This window comes from Myxocyprinus asiaticus, chromosome 11 (assembly GCF_019703515.2).
Source record: "Myxocyprinus asiaticus isolate MX2 ecotype Aquarium Trade chromosome 11, UBuf_Myxa_2, whole genome shotgun sequence".
Lineage (NCBI taxonomy): Eukaryota > Metazoa > Chordata > Actinopteri > Cypriniformes > Catostomidae > Myxocyprinus > Myxocyprinus asiaticus.
In genome coordinates this window covers 42,755,490-42,776,350 of record NC_059354.1, presented here as the reverse complement: position 1 = coordinate 42,776,350, position 20,861 = coordinate 42,755,490, and the positions used below count along the sequence as shown (strand labels likewise).

General features: G+C 38.0%; 1 protein-coding gene across 3 annotated transcripts in view; it reads left to right on the top strand.

Annotated features, from left to right (window-relative positions):
• The window catches only part of LOC127447918 (calcitonin gene-related peptide type 1 receptor), a 62,971-nt gene that overhangs the window by 7,003 nt on the left and 35,107 nt on the right, over window positions 1-20,861 (top strand). The window contains exon 1 of one of the 3 annotated variants that reach the window (XM_051710123.1): window positions 7,842-7,918. The exons of the other annotated variants lie outside the window; for them this stretch is intronic. Within the exon in view, the coding sequence (XP_051566083.1) occupies window positions 7,895-7,918 (24 nt within the window). The 5' untranslated portion in view covers window positions 7,842-7,894. Of the gene's footprint in view, window positions 1-7,841; window positions 7,919-20,861 lie in introns of those variants that run through there. 3 annotated transcript variants of the gene reach the window in all.

Genomic DNA, 20,861 nt, shown 5'->3' with positions numbered 1-20,861 from the left:
CATTCATCGCTGTTGAAGTTTACCCTGCAATCGTTTACTTCCGCGTTCCAAAACCCAGAGTGTAAAAAAGGTCTATTTTTTCCATATGTTTTAATAGAAGCTGCCCTTCTCTGCTAAAAAGTCTCTGTTTTGACAAGGCAATGTTCATGGAACAATGACGTCACTTGACGTCACCAACGAACAGTCCTTGAAATGGCCTATGCACAAATTATATATGCTAGATAGGGATGGGAATCTTAAGAAATGTAATGATTCCAGTTCCTGAATGGTACCAATAATGATTATTTTAATACTTGGAAATAAGAAATACAGTTTTTATTACCTTAAGCAGTCTATTACCAAATGACGAGATCATGTAAAATGTTTGCAAAAGCTGTGTTTACACAGACTTTTTTTTTTTCTAAGAAATTGTATTCATTTATTTTCTAAAATACCACTAATTACAACAAAACTCATAATGTTTATCTTTTAACCAAACATTAGCCATATCAACAACCATCCGGTAATACTGTGTCTAATGAGTCTTAAGTACACATACAGTGACAGGTCTTGGTTCATTTTGAGTCAGACATGACAAAATAAATGTCTTGGGGTTAAGTTTATGATTCACTAAAAAGAACCAGCTGATAAAAGTCATTAGTTCAGGAGGTAGCGCTGTTTTTGTTTTTTTGTTTTTTTTGTGGTGAAGATTTAAAAGAAGTTGTCATTCTGCCTAGTGTTACTTCTAGAATCTACTGAAAGCCTTGTTAGATTTTCTGTTTTCAAATATTTTGTAGTGAATTGTTAGTACACATTGTGTAAATAAGTGTTCATGTAAATGTTGTTATCCTGTGTTAAATTGCATTATATTGACATAATTTTGCCCCTCCGCCACCCTGCTCTCAAGATATTGATGAGGGATGTGCAAAACTAAACAAATTCTAAATTAACTTATCAATGGGTTGCCTGAATGACTGGTCAACTAGTCAAAAGAAACCTAAGGATGGCCACTGCAAAACCCATTTCAGTCTACCACTATAAACAGGCTTACCAACAACAGTCATGTGAATATCTGTATGGATATTTGCAGCCAGATTTGTCCTGCAGTACACGATTAATCACGGTCATAAATGGAGCAGCTGACACAGTATGAATGGGACTGTAGTATGTATAAAAAGGCACCCTAGAGATGAAGGGCTTTGTGTGGGTTGTTGGACAGTGGAAATATTAACAGAGCTTTAGAATGAACGTTCCAAGCTGATTTATACCAAACAAAATGCTGTTGGCTGACAGAGGCTTTAAGATTTATTGGCTTGTGCCAATTGGAGAGAGGGGATCCTGGGAATTTATGTGCATGAAGTTAAGCCCACCCACTTCCAAGTGGGTCAGTCTTAAGTTATCTTGTGTTAGCCAAAAACTTCCTTTAACCTCCTGAGACCTGAGTGTGTCTGCTGTGTGCATTTTTAATTTCCCTTTTTGATTTGTAGCTAAGAGCAAATCTAGAGCAAATAGTTTTCCTAAAAAATTATTTCCACACATTTGGACAGCAGGACTACGTTGTGAAATATTAAATAATACCAAGCTATAGAATTCTTTTATTTTTTTATTCATTTTTTATTATGTTCCAGGAGTGTTGGTTTGAGACATTACAGCTGATTTTCTGAAAAGCTGCTTTGGAACAATGTGTATTGGGAAAAGCACAAATAAAAAAACTATACAAATAAAAATTTGCTTGATTTACTTTTATGTTACAATGTTTTTTTTTTTTCTACTTTGGCAACAAAATCTCAATGTTCTCTCTTTGCACAGTCAGACAAACAAGTGATAGCCAGTATTGAAGCATTTTACCCATCAGAAATTAGCATAAATAATTATGATTCAAAGTAATGGTCAGCATCATCCAATCACTGCCAACCATGTTAAAATAAATAAGGGCTGTCAAACAATTTTAAATTTTAATCGCGATTAATCGTTTTCTTGTAGTTAATGGCAACTAATCGCAATATCAGAATCAGAATGAGCTTGATTGGCAAGTGTTCTCACGTACAAAAGGAATTTCTTTGGTGATAGGAGAAACAAGTGCATACAGGACATAGAAGTGTAGTCTAGGGTATGTGCAGGCATACGCTGTATGCCAACCTATCTTCCTGAGGATTTTGCGTATGCCCACCTAAAATAAGTGATGATACGTATGGCCGCCAGAACAACGAGCAGGCTTTTGACCCTGAACTTTCAATCTACTAACACGGTGCAGCAGCACTGTTCAGTGATTTGTGTGGTTTTTTTATTTTTTTAAGTGTACAGTGATTCTCTCTAAACGCACATGGAGCAGCGGTAGGCGGGAGCGCAGCTGATGGTACAGACAAGACAGACAGTCCGACTAAGCTGATCCACCAATCAGAACGTTCATTTCAGACGCTCCTGGATTTTTGCTAACCAATCATATTTTCCGTTTCAGTAAGGGGCGGGACATTTCCATCTAATGCTGATGCACATGCGTGGAGTAACCATAATTTGCGCTGTAAATGTATTTCCCTGCTAAATGTGTGTGTGTGTGTGTGTGTGTGTGTGTGTGTGTGTGTATATATATATATATATATATATATATATATATATGTGTGTGTATATAATATTAGGGGTGTAATGGTACATGTATTCGTCCCGAACCGTCACGGTTTGGTGCATGCAGTCAGACGAAGAATACATCTGAGTCAGTCACAGGCGATCCACTCCAATCCAGAAGGGGGTGTCCACGGTAATGCAACACTGTTTGCTAACCGCCACAACAGGATAAAGAGCAGAAGAAGAAGAGACCATCAATATACCAACCCAAAACAAGAATGGCTTCTCCTAATGCACAAGTTTTATTTTTCATTATTCTATTTATGTTGTACTTTTATAACACAAGATATGCTTTTCAGTTTTGTAGCTGATTGAGACCAAATACCTTTTGTTCTTTATCTTTATCAACCCTACAAAAAAATATGGCCTATGCAAGAGTGCATTCTGTTTACTTCTTAGTGCTTAATACACTAAAGGAGGCTGTACTGTACCTCAAGGGGGACTAAATGCCACTAGGTGGAACAAACTTTTGTTGCTTTTATCCTGTTGTAACAAACTCGTATCTAACTGTGACCCCAAAACCGAGGTATGTACCGAACCGTGACTTCTGTGTACCGTTACACTTCTAATATACTATATTGCCAAAAGTATTCGCTCATCTGCCTTTAGACGCATATGAACTTAAGTGACATCCCATTCTTAATCCATAGGGTTATTATGACGTCGGCCCACCCTTTGCAGCTATAACAGATTTAACTCTTCTGGGAAGGCTTTCCACAAGGTTTAGGAGTGTGTTTATGGGAATTTTTGACCATTCTTCCAGAAGCGCATTTGTGAGGTCAGACACTGATGTTGGACGAGAAGGCCTGGCTCGCAGTCTTCACACTAATTTATCCCAAAGGTGCTCTATCGGGTTGAGGTCAGGATTCTGTGCAGGCCAGTCAAGTTCTTCCACACCAAACTCGCTCATCCATGTCTTTATGAACCTTGCTTTGTGCACTGGTGCGCAGTCATGTTGGAACAGGAAGGGGCCATCCCCAAACTGTTCCCACAAAGTTGGGAGCATGGAATTGTCCAAAATCTCTTGGTATGCTGAAGCATTCAGAGTTCCTTTCACTGGAACTAAGGGGCCAAGCCCAGATCCTGAAAAACAACCCCACACCATAATCCCCCCTCCACCAAACTTCACAGTTGGCACAATGCAGTCAGACAAGTACCGTTTTCCTGGCAACCGCCAAACCCAGACTCGTCCATCAGATTGCCAGATGGAGAAGCGTGATTTGTCACTCCAGAGAACGCGTCTCCACTGCTCTGGAGTCCAGTGGCGGCGTGCTTTACACCACTGCATCTGACACTTTGCATTGCACTTGGTGATGTATGGCTTGGATGCAGCTGCTCGGCCATGGAAACCCATTCCATGAAGCTCTCTACGCACTGTTCTTGAGCTAATCTGAAGGCCACATGAACTTTGGAGGTCTGTAGCGATTGACTCTGCAGAAAGTTGGCGACCTCTGCGCACTATGCGCCTCAGCATCCGCTGACCCCGCTCTGTCATTTTACGTGGCCTACCACTTCGTGGCTGAGTTGCTGTCATTCCCAATCGCTTCCACTTTGTTATAATACCACTGACAGTTGACTGTGGAATATTTAGTAGCGAGGAAATTTCACGACTGGACTTGTTGCACAGATGGCATCCTATCACAGTACCACGCTGGAATTCACTGAGCTCCTGAGAGCGGCCCATTCTTTCACAAATGTTTGTAGAACTAAGAACTGGCAAATGTTCAGTCTCTGGATAACAAGCTCTGCGAGCTGAAAGCGCGGATCTCTTTCCAACGAGAGACGAGGGACTGCTGCATTATCTGCCTTACGGAAACTTGGATGTCTGCGGAGATTCCAGACTCAGCCATTGAACCCGCGGGGTTCTCCATGCACCGAGCGGACAGAGCGAAAGACCTCTCAGGTAAAACTAGAGGAGGTGGTGTATGTTTTATGATCAACAAATCCTGGTGTGATCAGAGGAACGTACATTCCATCAAGTCTTTCTGTTCTCCTGATCTGGAATTTCTTATGCTTCTGTGTCGACCATTCTGGCTACCGAGGGAATTCACAGCGGTCATTATCACAGCTGTGTACATTCCCCCACAAGCCGACACAGACCGGGCACTCAAGGAACTGTATGGGAGTATAAGTGAGCAAGAAACCGCGCACCCTGAGGCCGCATTCATTGTGACCGGGGACTTTAATAAAGCCAGTTTAAAATCAGTCGCACCAAAATATCACCAGCACATTAGTTTCAACACACGAGGGGACCGGGTTTTGGATCATTGCTACTCTCCGTTCCGGGATGGCTACAAATCCCTCCCCCGCCCACCATTTGGCAAATCGGACCACTCTTCCATTCTGCTTCTGCCCGCTTACAGGCAGAAATTGAAACAGGAAGCACCCGCCCTCAGAACGATCCAGTGCTGGTCGGACCAATCAGACTCTATGCTACAAGACTGTTTTGAGCACACGGACTGGGAGATGTTCCGGTCTGTTTCTGATGACGACATCGAGCTTTACGCTGATAGTGTAATGTGTTTCATCAGAACGTGCGTAGAGGAAGTGATTCCGACCAGAACTGTACGAATCTATCCGAATCAGAAGCCGTGGATCAATAGCGATGTTCGCGCGGCACTTAATGTGCGGACCTCCGCTTTTAATTCCGGGAACGCGGAGGAGCATAAACAAGCCAGTTATGCCCTCCGAAAAACTATCAAAACAGCAAAACGCCAGTACAGGAGCAAGATTGAAGGACAGTTTAACACCACCAACTCTAGAAGCATGTGGCAGGGAATTAACATCATCACAGACTTTAAAGGGAATAAAAACTCCGCCATGAACACCGCTGCCTCTCTACCGGATGAGCTAAATACTTTTTATGCTCGTTTCGAGGGAAATAACACCGCCCTCACGGAGAGAGCTCTCACGGCCGAAGCTACAGAGGTTAGTTCACTCTCCGTCTCTGTAGCAGATGTAACCCGATCCTTCCGACGGGTGAATATCCGCAAAGCCGCGGGTCCAGACGGCATTCCGGGCCGCGTCATCAGAGTGTGCGCGAACCAGCTGGCTGGTGTTTTTACGGACATTTTCAACCTTTCCCTCTCTTTGTCTGTAGTCCCCACATGCTTTAAAACATCCACCATTGTGCCTGTTCCAAAACAATCAAAAATAACTTGTTTAAATAACTGGCGTCCTGTTGCTCTGACCCCCATCATCAGCAAATGCTTTGAGAGACTAATCAGAGATTACATCTGCTCTGTCTTGCCACTCAATCTTGACCCGCTGCAGTTTGCTTAGCGCAACAACCGCTCCACTGATGATGCCATTGCATCTACAATACACACTGCTCTCTCCCACCTGGAAAAAAAGAACACTTATGTGAGAATGTTGTTTGTAGACTACAGCTCAGCATTCAACACCATAGTGCCCTCCAAGCTAGATGAGAAACTCCGGGCTCTGGGCTTAAACAGCTCGCTGTGCAGCTGGATCCTGGACTTCCTGTCAAGCAGACGCCAGGTGGTTAGAATAGGCAGCAACATCTCCTCATCACTAACCCTCAACACTGGAGCCCCGCAGGGCTGTGTTCTCAGCCCACTACTGTATTCCTTGTACAAACATGACTGTGTGGCAACACATTGCTCCAATGCCATCATTAAGTTTGCTGATGACACGACGGTGGTAGGTCTGATCTCTGACAATGATGAAACAGCCTACAGAGAGGAGGTGCACACTCTGACACACTGGTGTCAGGAGCACAACCTCTCCCTCAATGTCAGTAAGACAAAGGAGCTTGTGGTGGACTTCAGAAGAAAAGACAGAGAACACAGTCCCATCACCATCAATGGAGCACCAGTGGAGAGAGTCAGCAGCTTCAAGTTCCTGGGTGTCCACATCACTGAGGAACTCACATGGTCCGTCCACACTGAAGTCGTTGTGAAGAAGGCTCATCAGCACCTCTTCTTCCTGAGACGGCTGAGGAAGTTTGGAATGAACCGCCACATCCTCACACGGTTCTACACCTGCACTGTGGAGAGCATCCTGACTGGCTGCATCTCCGCCTGGTACGGCAATAGCACCGCCCACAACCGCAAAGCACTGCAAAGGGTGGTGCGAACTGCCAAACACATTATCGGAGGTGAGCTTCCCTCCCTCCAGGAAATATATACAAGGCGGTGTATGAAAAAAGCTCGGAGGATCATCAGAGACTCCAGCCACCCGAGCCATGGGCTGTTCTCACTGCTACCATCAGGCAGGCGGTATCGCAGCATCAGGACCCGCACCAGCCGACTCCATGATAGCTTCTTCCCCCAAGCAATCAGACTTCTGAACTCTTGATCTCCCACGATCAAATACATCAGCACTGCACTTTATTACCCTTACTCTTATATCTCACACCGGACTGTCATAAATTATATTATTATTATATTATATTCTCTCTTAACAACTGACTATCAACCGACAGCCTGAATGTCAATACAGTACAATACTGTACATTCTATATATATATATATATATATATATATATATATACTTTTTTTATATATATTTTAATATTTATTGAATAATGTGTATCTGTATAGTAAAAAGCAAAAAAACAAAAAACAAAAACAGCATATTGTATACTGTACAGTGTATGTTATTATTTGTATATTGTTGAGTGTAATTATGTGTATAACAGATGTTTAAATTGTGTGGTGTTAATTTGATGTTTTAAGTTGAGTGTAATTATGTATAACAGATGTTTAAATTGTGTTGTGTTAATTTGATGTTATTGTAAATTGGTATATGTCTCATCACTGTCACGACTGCTATGTTGATCGGAACTGCACCCAAGAATTTCACACAACATTGCACTTGTGTATATGGCTGTGTGACAATAAAGTAATTTGATTTGATTTGATTTGATTTAGAAGCAGTCTGCATGCCTAGGTGCTTCATTTTATACACCTGTGGCCATGGAAGTGATTGGAACACCTGAATTCAATTATTTGGATGGGTGAGCAAATACTTTTGGCAATATAGTGTATATATATATATATATATATATATATATATATACATACACTGATGGCCAAAAGTTTGGAATAATGTACAGATTTTGCTCTTATGGAAAGAAATTGTTACTTTTATTCACCAAAGTGGCATTCAACTTATCACAATGTATAGTCAGGACATTTAATAATGTGAAAAAGTACTATTACAATTTGAATTTTTTTTTTTCAGAACTTCTTAAACTACTTCAGAGTGTTCTCATCAAAAAATCCTCCACGTGCAGCAATGATAGCTTTGCAGATCCTTGGCATTCTAGATGTCAGTTTGTCCAGATACTCAGGTGACATTTCACCCCACGCTTCCTGTAGCACTTGCCATAGATGTGGCAGGCTTTTCGGGCACTTCTCACACACCTTACAGTCTAGCTGATCCCACAAAAGCTCAATGTGGTTAAAATCCATAACACACTTTTCCAATTATCTGTTGTCCAATGTCTGTGTTTCTTTGCCCACTCTAACCTTTCTTTTTGTTTTTCTGTTTCAAAAGTGCCATTTTCTTTGCAATTTTCCCATAAGGATTGCACCCCTGAGTGTTCCCTTTACTGTTGTACATGAAACTGGTGTTGAGCATGTAGAATTCAATGAAGCTGCCAGCTGAGGACATGTGAGGCATCTATTTGTCAAACTAGTGACTCTGGTGTACTTATCCTCTTGTTTAGTTGTACATCTGGCCTTCCACATCTTTTTCTGTCCTTGTTAGAGCCAGTTGTCCTTTATCTTTGAAGACTGTAGTGTCAAAGACACCTTTGTATGAATTCTTCAGTTTTTTTTTTTTTTGGCAATTTCAAGCATTGTATAGCCTTCATTCCTCATAGCAATGCTTGACTGATGAGTTTCTAGAGAAAGCTGTTTCTTTTTTGCCATTTTTGACCTAATATTTACCTTAAGACATGCCGGTCTATTGCATACTGTGGCAACTCAAACACAAAGAAAATGTTTAGCTTCATTTAACAAACCAAATAGCTTTCAACTGTGTTTGATATAATGGCAAGTGATTTTCTAGTACCAAATTACCAATTTAGCATGATTACTCAAGGATAAGATGTTGGAGTGATGGCTGCTGGAAATGGGGACTGTCTAGATTTGTTCAAAAATGACTTTTTCAAATAGTGATGGTGCTGTTTTTTACATCAGTAATGTCCTGACTATACTTTGTAATAAGTTGAATGCCACTATGGTGAATTAAAGTACCAATTTCCTTCTGAAACAGCAAAATCTGTACATTATTTCAAACTTTTGGCCACCAGTATATATATATATATATATATATATATATACACATACACACACACACACACATACACACACACAGTACTGTGCAAAAGTTTTAGGCACTTAAGATGTTTCACAAAAACATTTGTCTTAAGATGGTTATTTATATCTTCAGCTTTAATGTGTCAATAGGAAAAATACATTTTAGACTCCCAAACATTGCTTATGCTAATAGAAAAGATTAGAATAGAAGAACAGGGCACTCTGCAAGAGATGGCATTGCCCCCACAGAGCCCCCCACTGAACATAGAGTCAGTCTGGTATTACATGAAGAGACCGAAGCAATTAAGGCAGCTTAAACAGATAGAAGAGGTGCATTCTCCAAGAAGCTTGGTACATCCTATCTGTCAACAACCAAGAAAAACTGTGTCCAGGTGTACCTAGGAGAATTGGGGCTGTTTTAAGGTGGCAAAGGTGGCCACACCAAATATTGATTTAACTTTTTTATGTTTACTGGACTTTGTATGATGTTAATTGATAAATGAAAACTATTCATCCTCACTATGCAACATTTTTCACAAGTGCCTAAAACTTTTGCACAGTACTGTGTATATATATATATATATATATATATATATATATATGTATATATATATATATATATATATATATATATATATATATATATATATATATATATATATATATATGCTATACATTTAAATGTAACTTGTGCAATTAAACTTTGTGAAAATGCAAACTTGCTAGTTTTTGATGCTCTTTGCAGATGCCGGATAACTGTGTCCCATAATTATATCAAATGTCTTTTTTTTTGTGCCTTTTACTGCTGTCGGTGGTGCCTTTTTTTTTTTTCGTGATAGAAATATAAATTTAAATGAATTGATAAGTAGGAAAATAATTTCACAGAAAAGCACATTATAGTACACATCTAAAACAAATAACCATTAATTATTATGTAGGCTATATATGGTAATAAAAGATAACGTGTTAACATGAAAATTACTACACTCATATGAGCTATACAAATGCTTAACAGTTTTTTGCGTATTGTGTATGAATTAGTTTATTAATTACTTTATTTATTTTATTTATTTTATTCATTTATTTGTCAGGGACCATGCACAAAAAAACATTAATCTCACAAGAGAAGAGATGCTTTGCACCAGATTTAGCTACTAGCTAATTTCCATCTGCAGTCCCTGGGCAGGTAAATAAAATACTATAGATAAAAAACATGCAAATGCATGTACATACATACACACATATACATTAACAGTAAAGTACTAACATTGTACAAAATTAATGATGAAAAGTTTGAAGTCCTAAAAGCCAATTTTTAACATTTCTGGAGAACGTATAAAAATCGACACACATTTTAAGATCATCAGGTAGCTTATTCCATTCTTCAATTGCCTTATATGAAAAAGCTGATTGTGCAAATGCAGAATTTCTTTTAGGAATTCTGCAATCTCTCCGTGCAGTAGATCTAGAAACCCTTGTCATCTGTTCTGAGCAAAGATGTACAAATCTTTTAAAAGGGGAGGAGCAATGTTATGAACTATTTTAAAAACAAACCTAACATTTGAATAGACAATTACATTTTCAAAGCTTAATAACCTGTATTTATTTAATATACCGCAAAGATGGTACAGCAAAGATCTCCTATCTAATACTTTTATAGCCTATTTATAAAGTGATATAATGGGCTTTAAAGTTATCTCGTTTGCTTACGACCAACAAGAAATACAGTATTTAATATGGGAAAATATCATTGCATTCAAATGAATCCATGATGCCTCGTAAGTAAGAGAGTTTCTAATATGTCTAAACGTCGCTATATTATATTTCAATGTATTAAAAATATTTTTATATGTTTTTTAAATGAAAGAGTTGAATCCAAGATAACCCCTAAATATTTCACTTCTTGTACATTATTTAATTTATGACCATCAACATAAACATACAGATGAGCTCTTGGTTTACATGTCTTATTAAAATACATGGTTACAGTTTTTTGAGTATTCAATGTAAGATCTGAGGACTTAAGCCAAAGTGAAACGTTTTGCATTATACATGAGAGCTTTGTTGCTACTTGATCTGCATTACTACCATGTGCATATATGACCTCATCATCTACATACATCAAAATACCTTCATCATCAAACACAGATGGAAGATCATTTATATACAGGCTAAATAACAGTGGCCCCAGTATTGATCCTTGAGGGACTCCCAAATTACATGATTTGGGTTGAGATAATATATTGTTAACCTTAACACACTGAGTACGTTCCATCAGATAAGATTTAATCCAATTTAACACACTAGAAGATAATCCATAATTCAGTAATTTAGTAAGAAGTATAGAATGGTTAACTGTGTCAAAGGCCTTACGAAGATCTAAAAACACTGCTCCCACTGTCCCACCTTTATCTAATTTAATCTTAATAGTTTCTATAAAGTAACAACAAGCAGTTTCGGTAGAATAATTCACATGAAAACCAAGTTGCATTGGATGTAATATATTAGCATTTTGTAGATGCTCTACTAGCTGCTCAGCAATCCATTTTTCCAACACTTTTGAGATTATTGGGAGAATACTGATAGGCCTATAATTACTTAGTTCTAATCTATCACCTGCTTTAAATAATGGAGTTACCACAGCTGTTTTAAAAACTCTAGGGAGTACACTCTCTTTCACTGACTGGTTTATAATATAAGTTATAGGAGTAATTAAACTATCCTTGTTTTTTGTTTTTTTTACCTCACTATTAATTCCCCAACTATCTTTTGCCTTTGAGTTTGTTAATGATAAAATAATTTTATTAACTGTTATCACTCAATATTCCACTACTATTCCAATCTTCAGATATTTGAGATTCAGTGAAATTCCCACCTAATTTATTAGCAGACTCAATAAAATAATTATTTAAATACTCTGCTATTATAGATCTATCATTTTGAAGCATCCCATCTATCTTAATCTCTGCAACTCCATGGTTTCGATGTCCTTTGCCTGTTAGTTTATCTATAAATTGCCAAATCACTTAAGTATTACCCTTTGCCTGTTTAATAATATCTAAATAAAAGGTTGCCTTAGCCTTCCTGAGCTCCATCGTAACTTTATTTCTAAGACCCTTATATACTAAACGATCCGAATTAAGACCGGTTTTTAATGATTTTTTTTAAAGCTGTGTCTCTCGATTTCATTAATTGCCACAAATCTTTTTTCAACCATGGTAAAGACTGTGTACGTTTATTATTCATATTTGTTACTTTAGAGTATTTATTTACAAGTTGCTGAAACACTTCCATAAAACCATCATAGGATGTCTGACTATTTTTACCTTGAATTACATCATTCCAATCCATTTGCTTCAATTCATTACTAAATAATTCAAAATTTATCTTTGATATATAAGGATTTTTTAAATTTCCATTTGTTTTGGCTATGTTTCTGTACCGAGTTTTAGACAATTTTCTTACAACTACTCTAAGATTATGATCCGACAAACCTGTTAAGTTATACGTTTTTAATATACGATCTACTTTATTTGATAAAACTAAATCTATCAAGGTTTGAGATAATTTTGTTATATGTGTTGCCCTTTTTATAACTTGGGTCAAGTGAAACTTACTAATAACTAACTTTAATTTTTTTTCTACCTCCGTTTATCTAGCCAATTAATATTAAAATCTTCCATTAAAATTATTTCATTAGCATCACACTTTTTAAGAACCCTAGAGAGTTGATCATAAAAATCCTCCTTAGCAGATGGAGGTCTATACAATACAATTATAGCAAAGGACATTTCCAAAGAAAGCATGACGTTAACTCCAACACACTCCGGCATGTCTCTGAGTGCTTCGATTTGCTTACACCGAATATCCTCTTTAACATAAATCATAACCCCACCACCCCTACCAGACTCACGATCGCATATATATATATATATATATATATATATATTATAACCTTGCACATCAAAAACACTGGAGTCAACCATGTTTCAGAAAGACACAAATAATCAAGATTTGAGTTCATTAACAATTGCTCAATTTGCTCAGTCTTAGAAACAATATTTCTAATATTTAAATGTCCTCCAAAAATCCCTTTTGGTTTAACTTTCGGGTCCCAGAGAATTTTAGCATGATTTACAGTTTGAAATAATTTTGTTTTTCGCTGTTTCAATATTGCTAGTTTTGTCGACCCCAGAATAGTGTCTTTGGTCTGTATATGTGAAGATGAACTAACTGACAACACATTTCCCACACTGTCATCTAAGCTTTTAAGACCCTTAATCATTTCATTTGTTTGTACTATACCAAAGGTCGAAAGTCCAGTCATGGAATTCACATAACTCGCAGCATTTGATACAGAGAGATGGAGACCCACCGACAAAAGATTTTCTGAATCGCGATTCAAGTTGGTAATACACTTAATCGCTCCACTTGCTTGTTCTGTAATGTTGCTAGACAATTCAGTAATTAGACGAAAGCAACTCACAACACCTGACGCTGCATCTCCATGAGGAGCAAACAGAGTACCATCCACTCTCACCTGCTGAAAATCTACAGGCCCCGGATTTACCTGAATATCTCTGCACAATAAGAGAATAAAGCAAAATAAGTTTGCAAATCTCCTTCGGTCAACCATTGATGAATTATATCCTTTCGAATGGTGAAGCTGTTGATATATCACTGCTCGCCCATTGTTTAGGATGGTAGAGAATGTACTGAATTGACTCCACATAGTGATAAGCGGGGAAATATTACTAGATATTTCCACACAACAAGTCTGGGAAAAGGAGATCCCACCATCGAAGGAACGAGCTTCCCACGACATTTCAGCAAGTTGAATCAATCGATGGTCAACGGAAACCAACCAGTTGCTCCACTTGGGTAGAAAAGCGACCATGAGCAGTTGCAAAATCAGGAGCATTATATGTAAGAAATCATAAGATCTTAATTCTCGTGTATCCAACAGCGGTGAGTTACACTTTGAGTTTCTGATGTTACATTTTTAATTTCTGATCTTATTGAAAGAACCTGACGGTTTCCTGGAGGCTTTTAAAAACAATGATGATGCAGCACCTGCCAAGCTGCGTCTTCCCACTATGGCCGCCATCTGTGTTCACTGTATTAACAATTTTCATAGAAGCCTAATGAAAGCAACATTAATGATACCTTTTAATTTAAATACATATTTAACATCAAGTTACCATACCATGGTTCGTAGTAGTGTACTGTACACCATGCCAGCAAGAAACTTACCCTGATATACATATACAAGTTCATGTGGGACTATGATTACAACAGCCAATATTTTTTTTATGGGAAAATATATATATATTTCTTACACATTTTGCTTTTGTGGGGGGTATGCTCACCTCTTCAGACACTACCACACCATTGACAGAACATTACAGTGAGACAAATAGGACATATACAACCCCTATTCCGAAAAAGTTGGGACAGTATAAAAAATGCTAATAAAAACAAAAAGGAGTGATTTTAAAATCATATTCACCCTTTTCTATATTGAAAGCACTACAACTAAATATTATATGATGTTTTACCTTGTGAATTTCATTGGTTTTTTGTTTGTTTTTATGTACAGTAATTTCAAATTAGATGATTGCAACACACTCCAAAAAAGGTGGGTTGAGAGTTTACCACTGTGAAACATCACCATTTCTTCTAATAACACTAATAACACTTAAGCATCTATTATGTAGGTCTTCAGCTGCACAATTGTACGGGGTCTTCGTTGCTGTATTGTGTGCTTCATAATGCATCACACATTCTCAGTTGGAGATTTTCAGGACCGCAGGCAGGCCAATCTAGCACCTGCACTTTCTGCTTATTCGGCCAGTATGTGATTTGAAGTTATCCTACTGAAAATTAATTAATGGTGCCTTCACAGATGTGTGAGTTACCCATGCCATTGGCACTGACACACACCTGGCGCATACAGACACTGGCTTTTTTAACTGATGCTGATAACAGCTTGGATTGTCCTTTTCCTCTTTGGCCTGGAGAACACAACGGCTTTGTTTATCAAAAACTATTTTAAATGTGGACTCATCGGCCAAAAAACACAGTTCCACTGTTCTACTTTTCATCTAATATGAGACCGAGCCCAGAGAAGTTGACAGCGCTTCTGGACAGTGTTGATGTAGGGCTTCTGCTTTGCATAGTAAAGTCTTAACTTGCATCTGTGAATGCAGCAGTGAATGATGTTGACTAACAAAGGTTTACTAAAGTAATCCCAAGCCCATGTTCATGTTCATGATATCCATTACAGATGAATGATGTTTTTTAAGACAGTGATGCCTGAGGGATCAGAGATCACACGCATTCAGAAGTGGTTTTCGTCTTGCCCTTAGTGCACTGAGATTTGACCAGATTCCTTGAATCTTTTAACTATATTTTGCAGTGTAGAGGGTGAAATGGCCAAAATCCTTCCAATTTGTCTTTGGGGAACATTGTTCTCAAAGTGCAGGATTATTTTCTGAAGTATCTATTGGCAAATTGACAAGTTTCGAACGATCCTTACTCTTGAAGGGACTAGGCTGTTTTTGGAGGTTCCTTATATACTATGACACAATTGCCTAACCTGTTTGTAACTTGCCCTGGTCGCCCCGCTCCGAACAGGATTTGAACCGGAGTCTCCGGCGTGGGAGGCGGGTGCGCTAACAAGGAGGCTAAAGGCTACAGCCTCTAGCGTCAGTCGCTAGCGCACCTCTTGAGGTCAGGAGGAGATTTACACACTGCACAGTTATCTACTAGCTGACTCCTGTTACATGTTTAACATCTCCTGTTTCACATTGCCTTGTTATTTTAACTCGTCAAATTGTTATTAGTCTTAAATTGACCGTCTAAAATTTTTTGGAGCGTGTTGCAATCATCTGATTTGAAATTACTGTACATTAAAAAAAAAACAATGAAATTCACAAGGTAAAACATCATATAATGTTAGTTGTAGTGCATTCAATATAGCAAAGGGTGAATATAATTTACAAATCACTTTTTGTTTTTAATAGCATTTTTCATACTGTCCCAACTTTTTTCGAATTGGGGTTGTAACACAGAATGGCGTGTGTAATGTGCAAATGGTAATGTATGTGCAAGGTAGGGGTATGTACAGTTATTGAATTAAATATGTGAATTTACATATGTACATGATATATTTATTTGCATTATTGCACTATGGGGGAGTCCTGAAGGCAGTTTAATTGTTCATGTGGAAAATGGCCTGAGGGTAAAAACTGTTCTTGTGCCTGGATGTCCTGGTGCTCAGTGCTCTGTAGCGCCGGCCAGAGGGCAACAGTTCAAAGAGAGAGTGGGCAGGGTGTGTGGGGTCCAGAATGATTCTACTTGCATGTTTCCTCACTCTGAGACGTACAGATCTTGGAGGTTGGGCAGGGGGCACCAGTAATCCTCTCAGCATTCCTGACTGTCCATTGTCGTTTCCTTCTATTTATCTCATGAATGAACAAAATATGCTTAATTCAGATGTATTTATTGTTTTTCAGTCATTTATACACAACCTACCCTACCAACAGAGCTGGTACAACAGAAAATAGATAGATATATAGATAGATAGATATAGTTGTATATGTATTATGACAGGACATATTTGCTTCCTTTTATGGTGTTTTAACAGACAGAATGTTTAGAGGAGCACATTGGAATTAAATAGCTCTGGTCATGTGACTATTTGCACCACTCATACGAAAAAGAAAAAAAATCTGCACTGTCATTTACAATTGAAAACTCTGTGTGACTTATATCAACAACTCCTTTTAGACCCCTTTCACCCCATTCGGTGGGATTAAATGGGACAGTGTAGATTACCTGCAGGGTTCTAGCATCTTCTGCTGTTCTACAATGTCTAGTGCGCTATCAAACACACTATTAGCAGAGACACTGTGACAGAACCTTGAAGACTGTGCGCAGCAGGGTTTCCGTTGCTGGAAATGTCCGACAAATGTAAAAAATTGTTTGTGCTGCTACGGAGGACTTTACAAATTTGTGTGCTTAGAGATGAGATGAGTGGATTTTTTTTTTTTTCTAATTTATCTGGCAAACTTTATCATTCCTGGACACGTTGGCCAGCATTAAAACTCTGGTGCGCAGTGCAAGGCAGGTGTACAAATGGCTGCTGCAATCATGTTACGGGCACTATCTAACTAATCTTTTCTGTGTGCTTCATTCTAAATGTTCCCCTACTTTGCTACATTGATAAAATTATTGGCACAGGTCTCAGCATAATGTCTCCCACCATCTGCTTTCACGACGGTCAATGCATGGTTTATTAAAAGGGTCATATAAGGACGTGCATTAACAACGTTAAATAAAATAGTGGCGTTAAAGGAATATTGTGTTGACGCATTATTAACGTGTTAACTTCGACAGCTCTAAAAATTATACATTATAAATTCTGAATCTATGTACTGATTACAATTGTCCAATGTCTGCCAAGCATGTTGAATGGTCCAAACATCATCTGCAGCCTGAAACTGAACTTTTGGTCTGATTTTATGAGTGAATGCACTTAGCTGCATAGGAAATCTATAGGATGCCCCCTTGCTCCCTATTTAGTGAAAGACTTAACTTCCAGTGTGATGTCTGTCTGCATTGGTCTCAGAACAGATCGAAATGCACCTTATTTTGATCATAACGCCATATAAAGCCTCTGAAAGCAAAAATGTTTTTGTCAATGTGAAAATGCACAGTAAATATACTGTAGTATTTCTAATGAAAAAAACTAGGGCTAATGTCCACTTTATTGGTCAGTGTTTTTAACAGCATGCAATTTTGCAATAAATCGCTCAAATATAAAAAATGGCATATCGGATGAAACTTGAGACCGTAATATTTTGACTCAAACAGGTTTCAATGTAGAAACTTAATTAGGTTTCTTACCAGATGTACTGAAGTTTTGCTGGCATTTCTCCCAAAGACAAGCTTCGCTGTGATTGAAGACATGTTGTTTTGTCACATGACTTTGTCCGTCGAAAGTTTAACCCTTTACTGATAGCACAAAGTCTGCAGTTGGTTTCAATTTATTTAAATAATGCGTTGCATATAGAGAAGTCAAAACACAATGTCCGTGCAGAAGGATGCGGGGTCGCCCAAGGTTAAAGTGGGAAGTAATTAATCATAGAATGCTTTAGGTGTACAAACTGGAACTGTTTATTGCAAAAATAATGATCTTAATCAGTATTGTGTCTTGTTTTCCAGTAAAAATGCCTAAACATCTTTAAAACAAGACATGTTTGTTTAGTTTAGACTTTTTTTCAGAGAATATAGGGCTAGGTAAAAATGCATCTAAAAAAATTAAAAAATAAAGATTAATCGCAATCTTAATTTAATTGATCCCGATATCATTTCTTAAAATCCCAAGATCTATTTATTGATCTATTCGAAAAATCTATTCTGATTAGCTGGAATGCATGTGTTAAAACTGTTTAATGCACAGGTAGTTCCAGTCAGTTTAATCACCTTTCTGTATTAATGCTTCTACTCTGCAAGTGTTTTATGTCTCTAAAGACCCGTTGATAAAGTTAGACGGTATTCATATTCATCCAGTCGAAATTTGCGCTACAAAAATCAATGACAGCTGTAACTAATTAATGCTGTAAAGTGACCATGATATAAGCGGGATAATCCACGGCTAGGTGTGCATTAACTACGGGATAATGTTCAGTTAGCCGTTTGTTATTGCAAAATAAACCCAAACAGGGTAATCAGGATATTTTATCACCCTGAAGGGGTTTATTTTGCGATAACAACTGGCTGACTGTACATTATCCCGATTATTACATGGCTACTAACCAAACAAATAAATACATGGACATTTTATATTGATTTGCATTGAAATTATGTAAATATGTGAGAAGAGAGAAATTGCTGAACAGCTAAAATCCACCACCGGTTTGCGTTGGAGTTGTGTTGGTGTTTATATTGTAATTAATGAACATCTGACTGCTCATTATGCATCTTATTACAAGACTGCTTGCCAAATAAATAAATAAATAAATGCACATGAAACATTGATTTGAGTTGAAATTATTTTATTAGCTTACTTGTAATTACTAATAATTCCTTACATTTATATAGCACTTTTCTAGGCACTCAAAGCGCTTTACATAGTATAGGGGTAATCTCCTCAAACACCACCAGTGTGCAGCATCCACCTGGATGATGCGACGGCAACCATAGTGCGCCAGAACACCCACCACACACTAGCTATTGGTGGAGAGGAGAGTAGAGTGATGTAGCCAATTCAGGGATGGAGATTATTAGGAGGCCATGATAGATTGAGGCCAGTGGGGAGAATTTGGCCAGGACACCGGGATTATACCCCTACTCTTTACGAGAAGTGCCCTGGGATTTTTAATGACCACAGAGAGTCAGGACCATGGTTTAACATCTCATCCAAAAGACAGTGCTTTTTTTACTGTATAGTGTCCCCATCACTATACTGGGGCATTAGGACCCACACAGACTGAGCACCCCCTGCTGACCTCCCAAATACCACTTCCAGCAGCAACCATGGTTTTCCCCAGGAGGTCTCCCATCCAGGTAATGGCCAGGCTCAGCCCTGCTTAGCTTTAGTGGGCAACCAGGCAAGAGCTGCAGGGTGATATGGTTGCTGGATGGACTTGTAGAGATCGCACAGTGATCTGGGAAGCAGGAAAGATGGCTGGCAAATACCTGGATGAATGGTCTGATAAGTGGATGTGCAGTTGTTACAGACAAATATCAGGCCTCTAGATGGTGGCATTGACCAATCAGAATCGAGTATTGCAGAGAGCCATGTAATAAACTATTTTGGTGGGTGGTTCTCTTCTCTACGTCATGCATTAAAATTGTTTAGCGCACACCAAGCCGTGGATTATCCCTTACATATCTGATTATCCATTACATTCATGTTAAATAAATAGAAATTGAACTGCATAGTTTGGTTTCTGTTGTTAATAATTTTAATTAATAAGAAGATTCTGTATAATTTACAGGTGAGAGATAATTCCTTTCATATGTAAGTAAAATTGACGCTATAACTGAAATACACCCAAATTAATCAATATCGAATCATATCACATTGCAATCTAATTGAGAATTTATTAATCGGAATTTAATCTGATTGGTAAATCTGCATTGATACCCATCCCTAATATAGCAAATCTCTTTTCTTTCTTACCTGTAAGACTAAAAGAGATGTTAGGCAGAATCTTAGCCTCAGTCAACATTCACTTTTATTGTATGGAAACAAGTTGCAACAAATGCAATGCGGAAAGTGAATGGTGAGACTAAGATTCTGCTTAACATCTCCTTTTATGTTCTACAGAAGAAAAGAATGTCATACAGGTTTGGAATAACACGAGCAAGGCCCTATCAATTTTTTTTTATTTATTTTTATTTTTTTTTATGTGGCAGCAGCCTCCTCATTGGCACTACCCCAGCTGGTGCCTAGAAAGGGCCCTGAACATTACAACATCTATTTGCAAAAGGAATGTTTGGGAGTCTAAAATGTATATTTCCTATCAACACACTAAAGCTGAAGATATAAATAACCATCTTAAGACAAATGTTTTAGTAAAACATTTTATGTGTAAGACATTTGCACCATACTGTGTATGATCTAAAAGCAAGTCTTTTTATCTTACACATTTTGGCTTCTCATGTAAAGTTATCGAAATTGAATGTTGTTTAGACATTTTCACTGGAAAATAAGACAGAAATACTCATTAAAACTTTATATTTTTTTAAAGTGCACCAACCTCCTACTTTTATTTTTTATTTATTTTTTTTCCCTTCTCTTCTGTTTCCAACTTGCATGGCTTGCTAGAACTGTTATCTGAGTTGCATAACTCATTGGACCACAGCCTTTCGTGCAAACCCACCAGTGTAACTCTCCCTCATTAGCTGCTGTTCAAGTTCAGGACCTTTCACGTGCCTTCTCTACTCCTGAAGGATAAA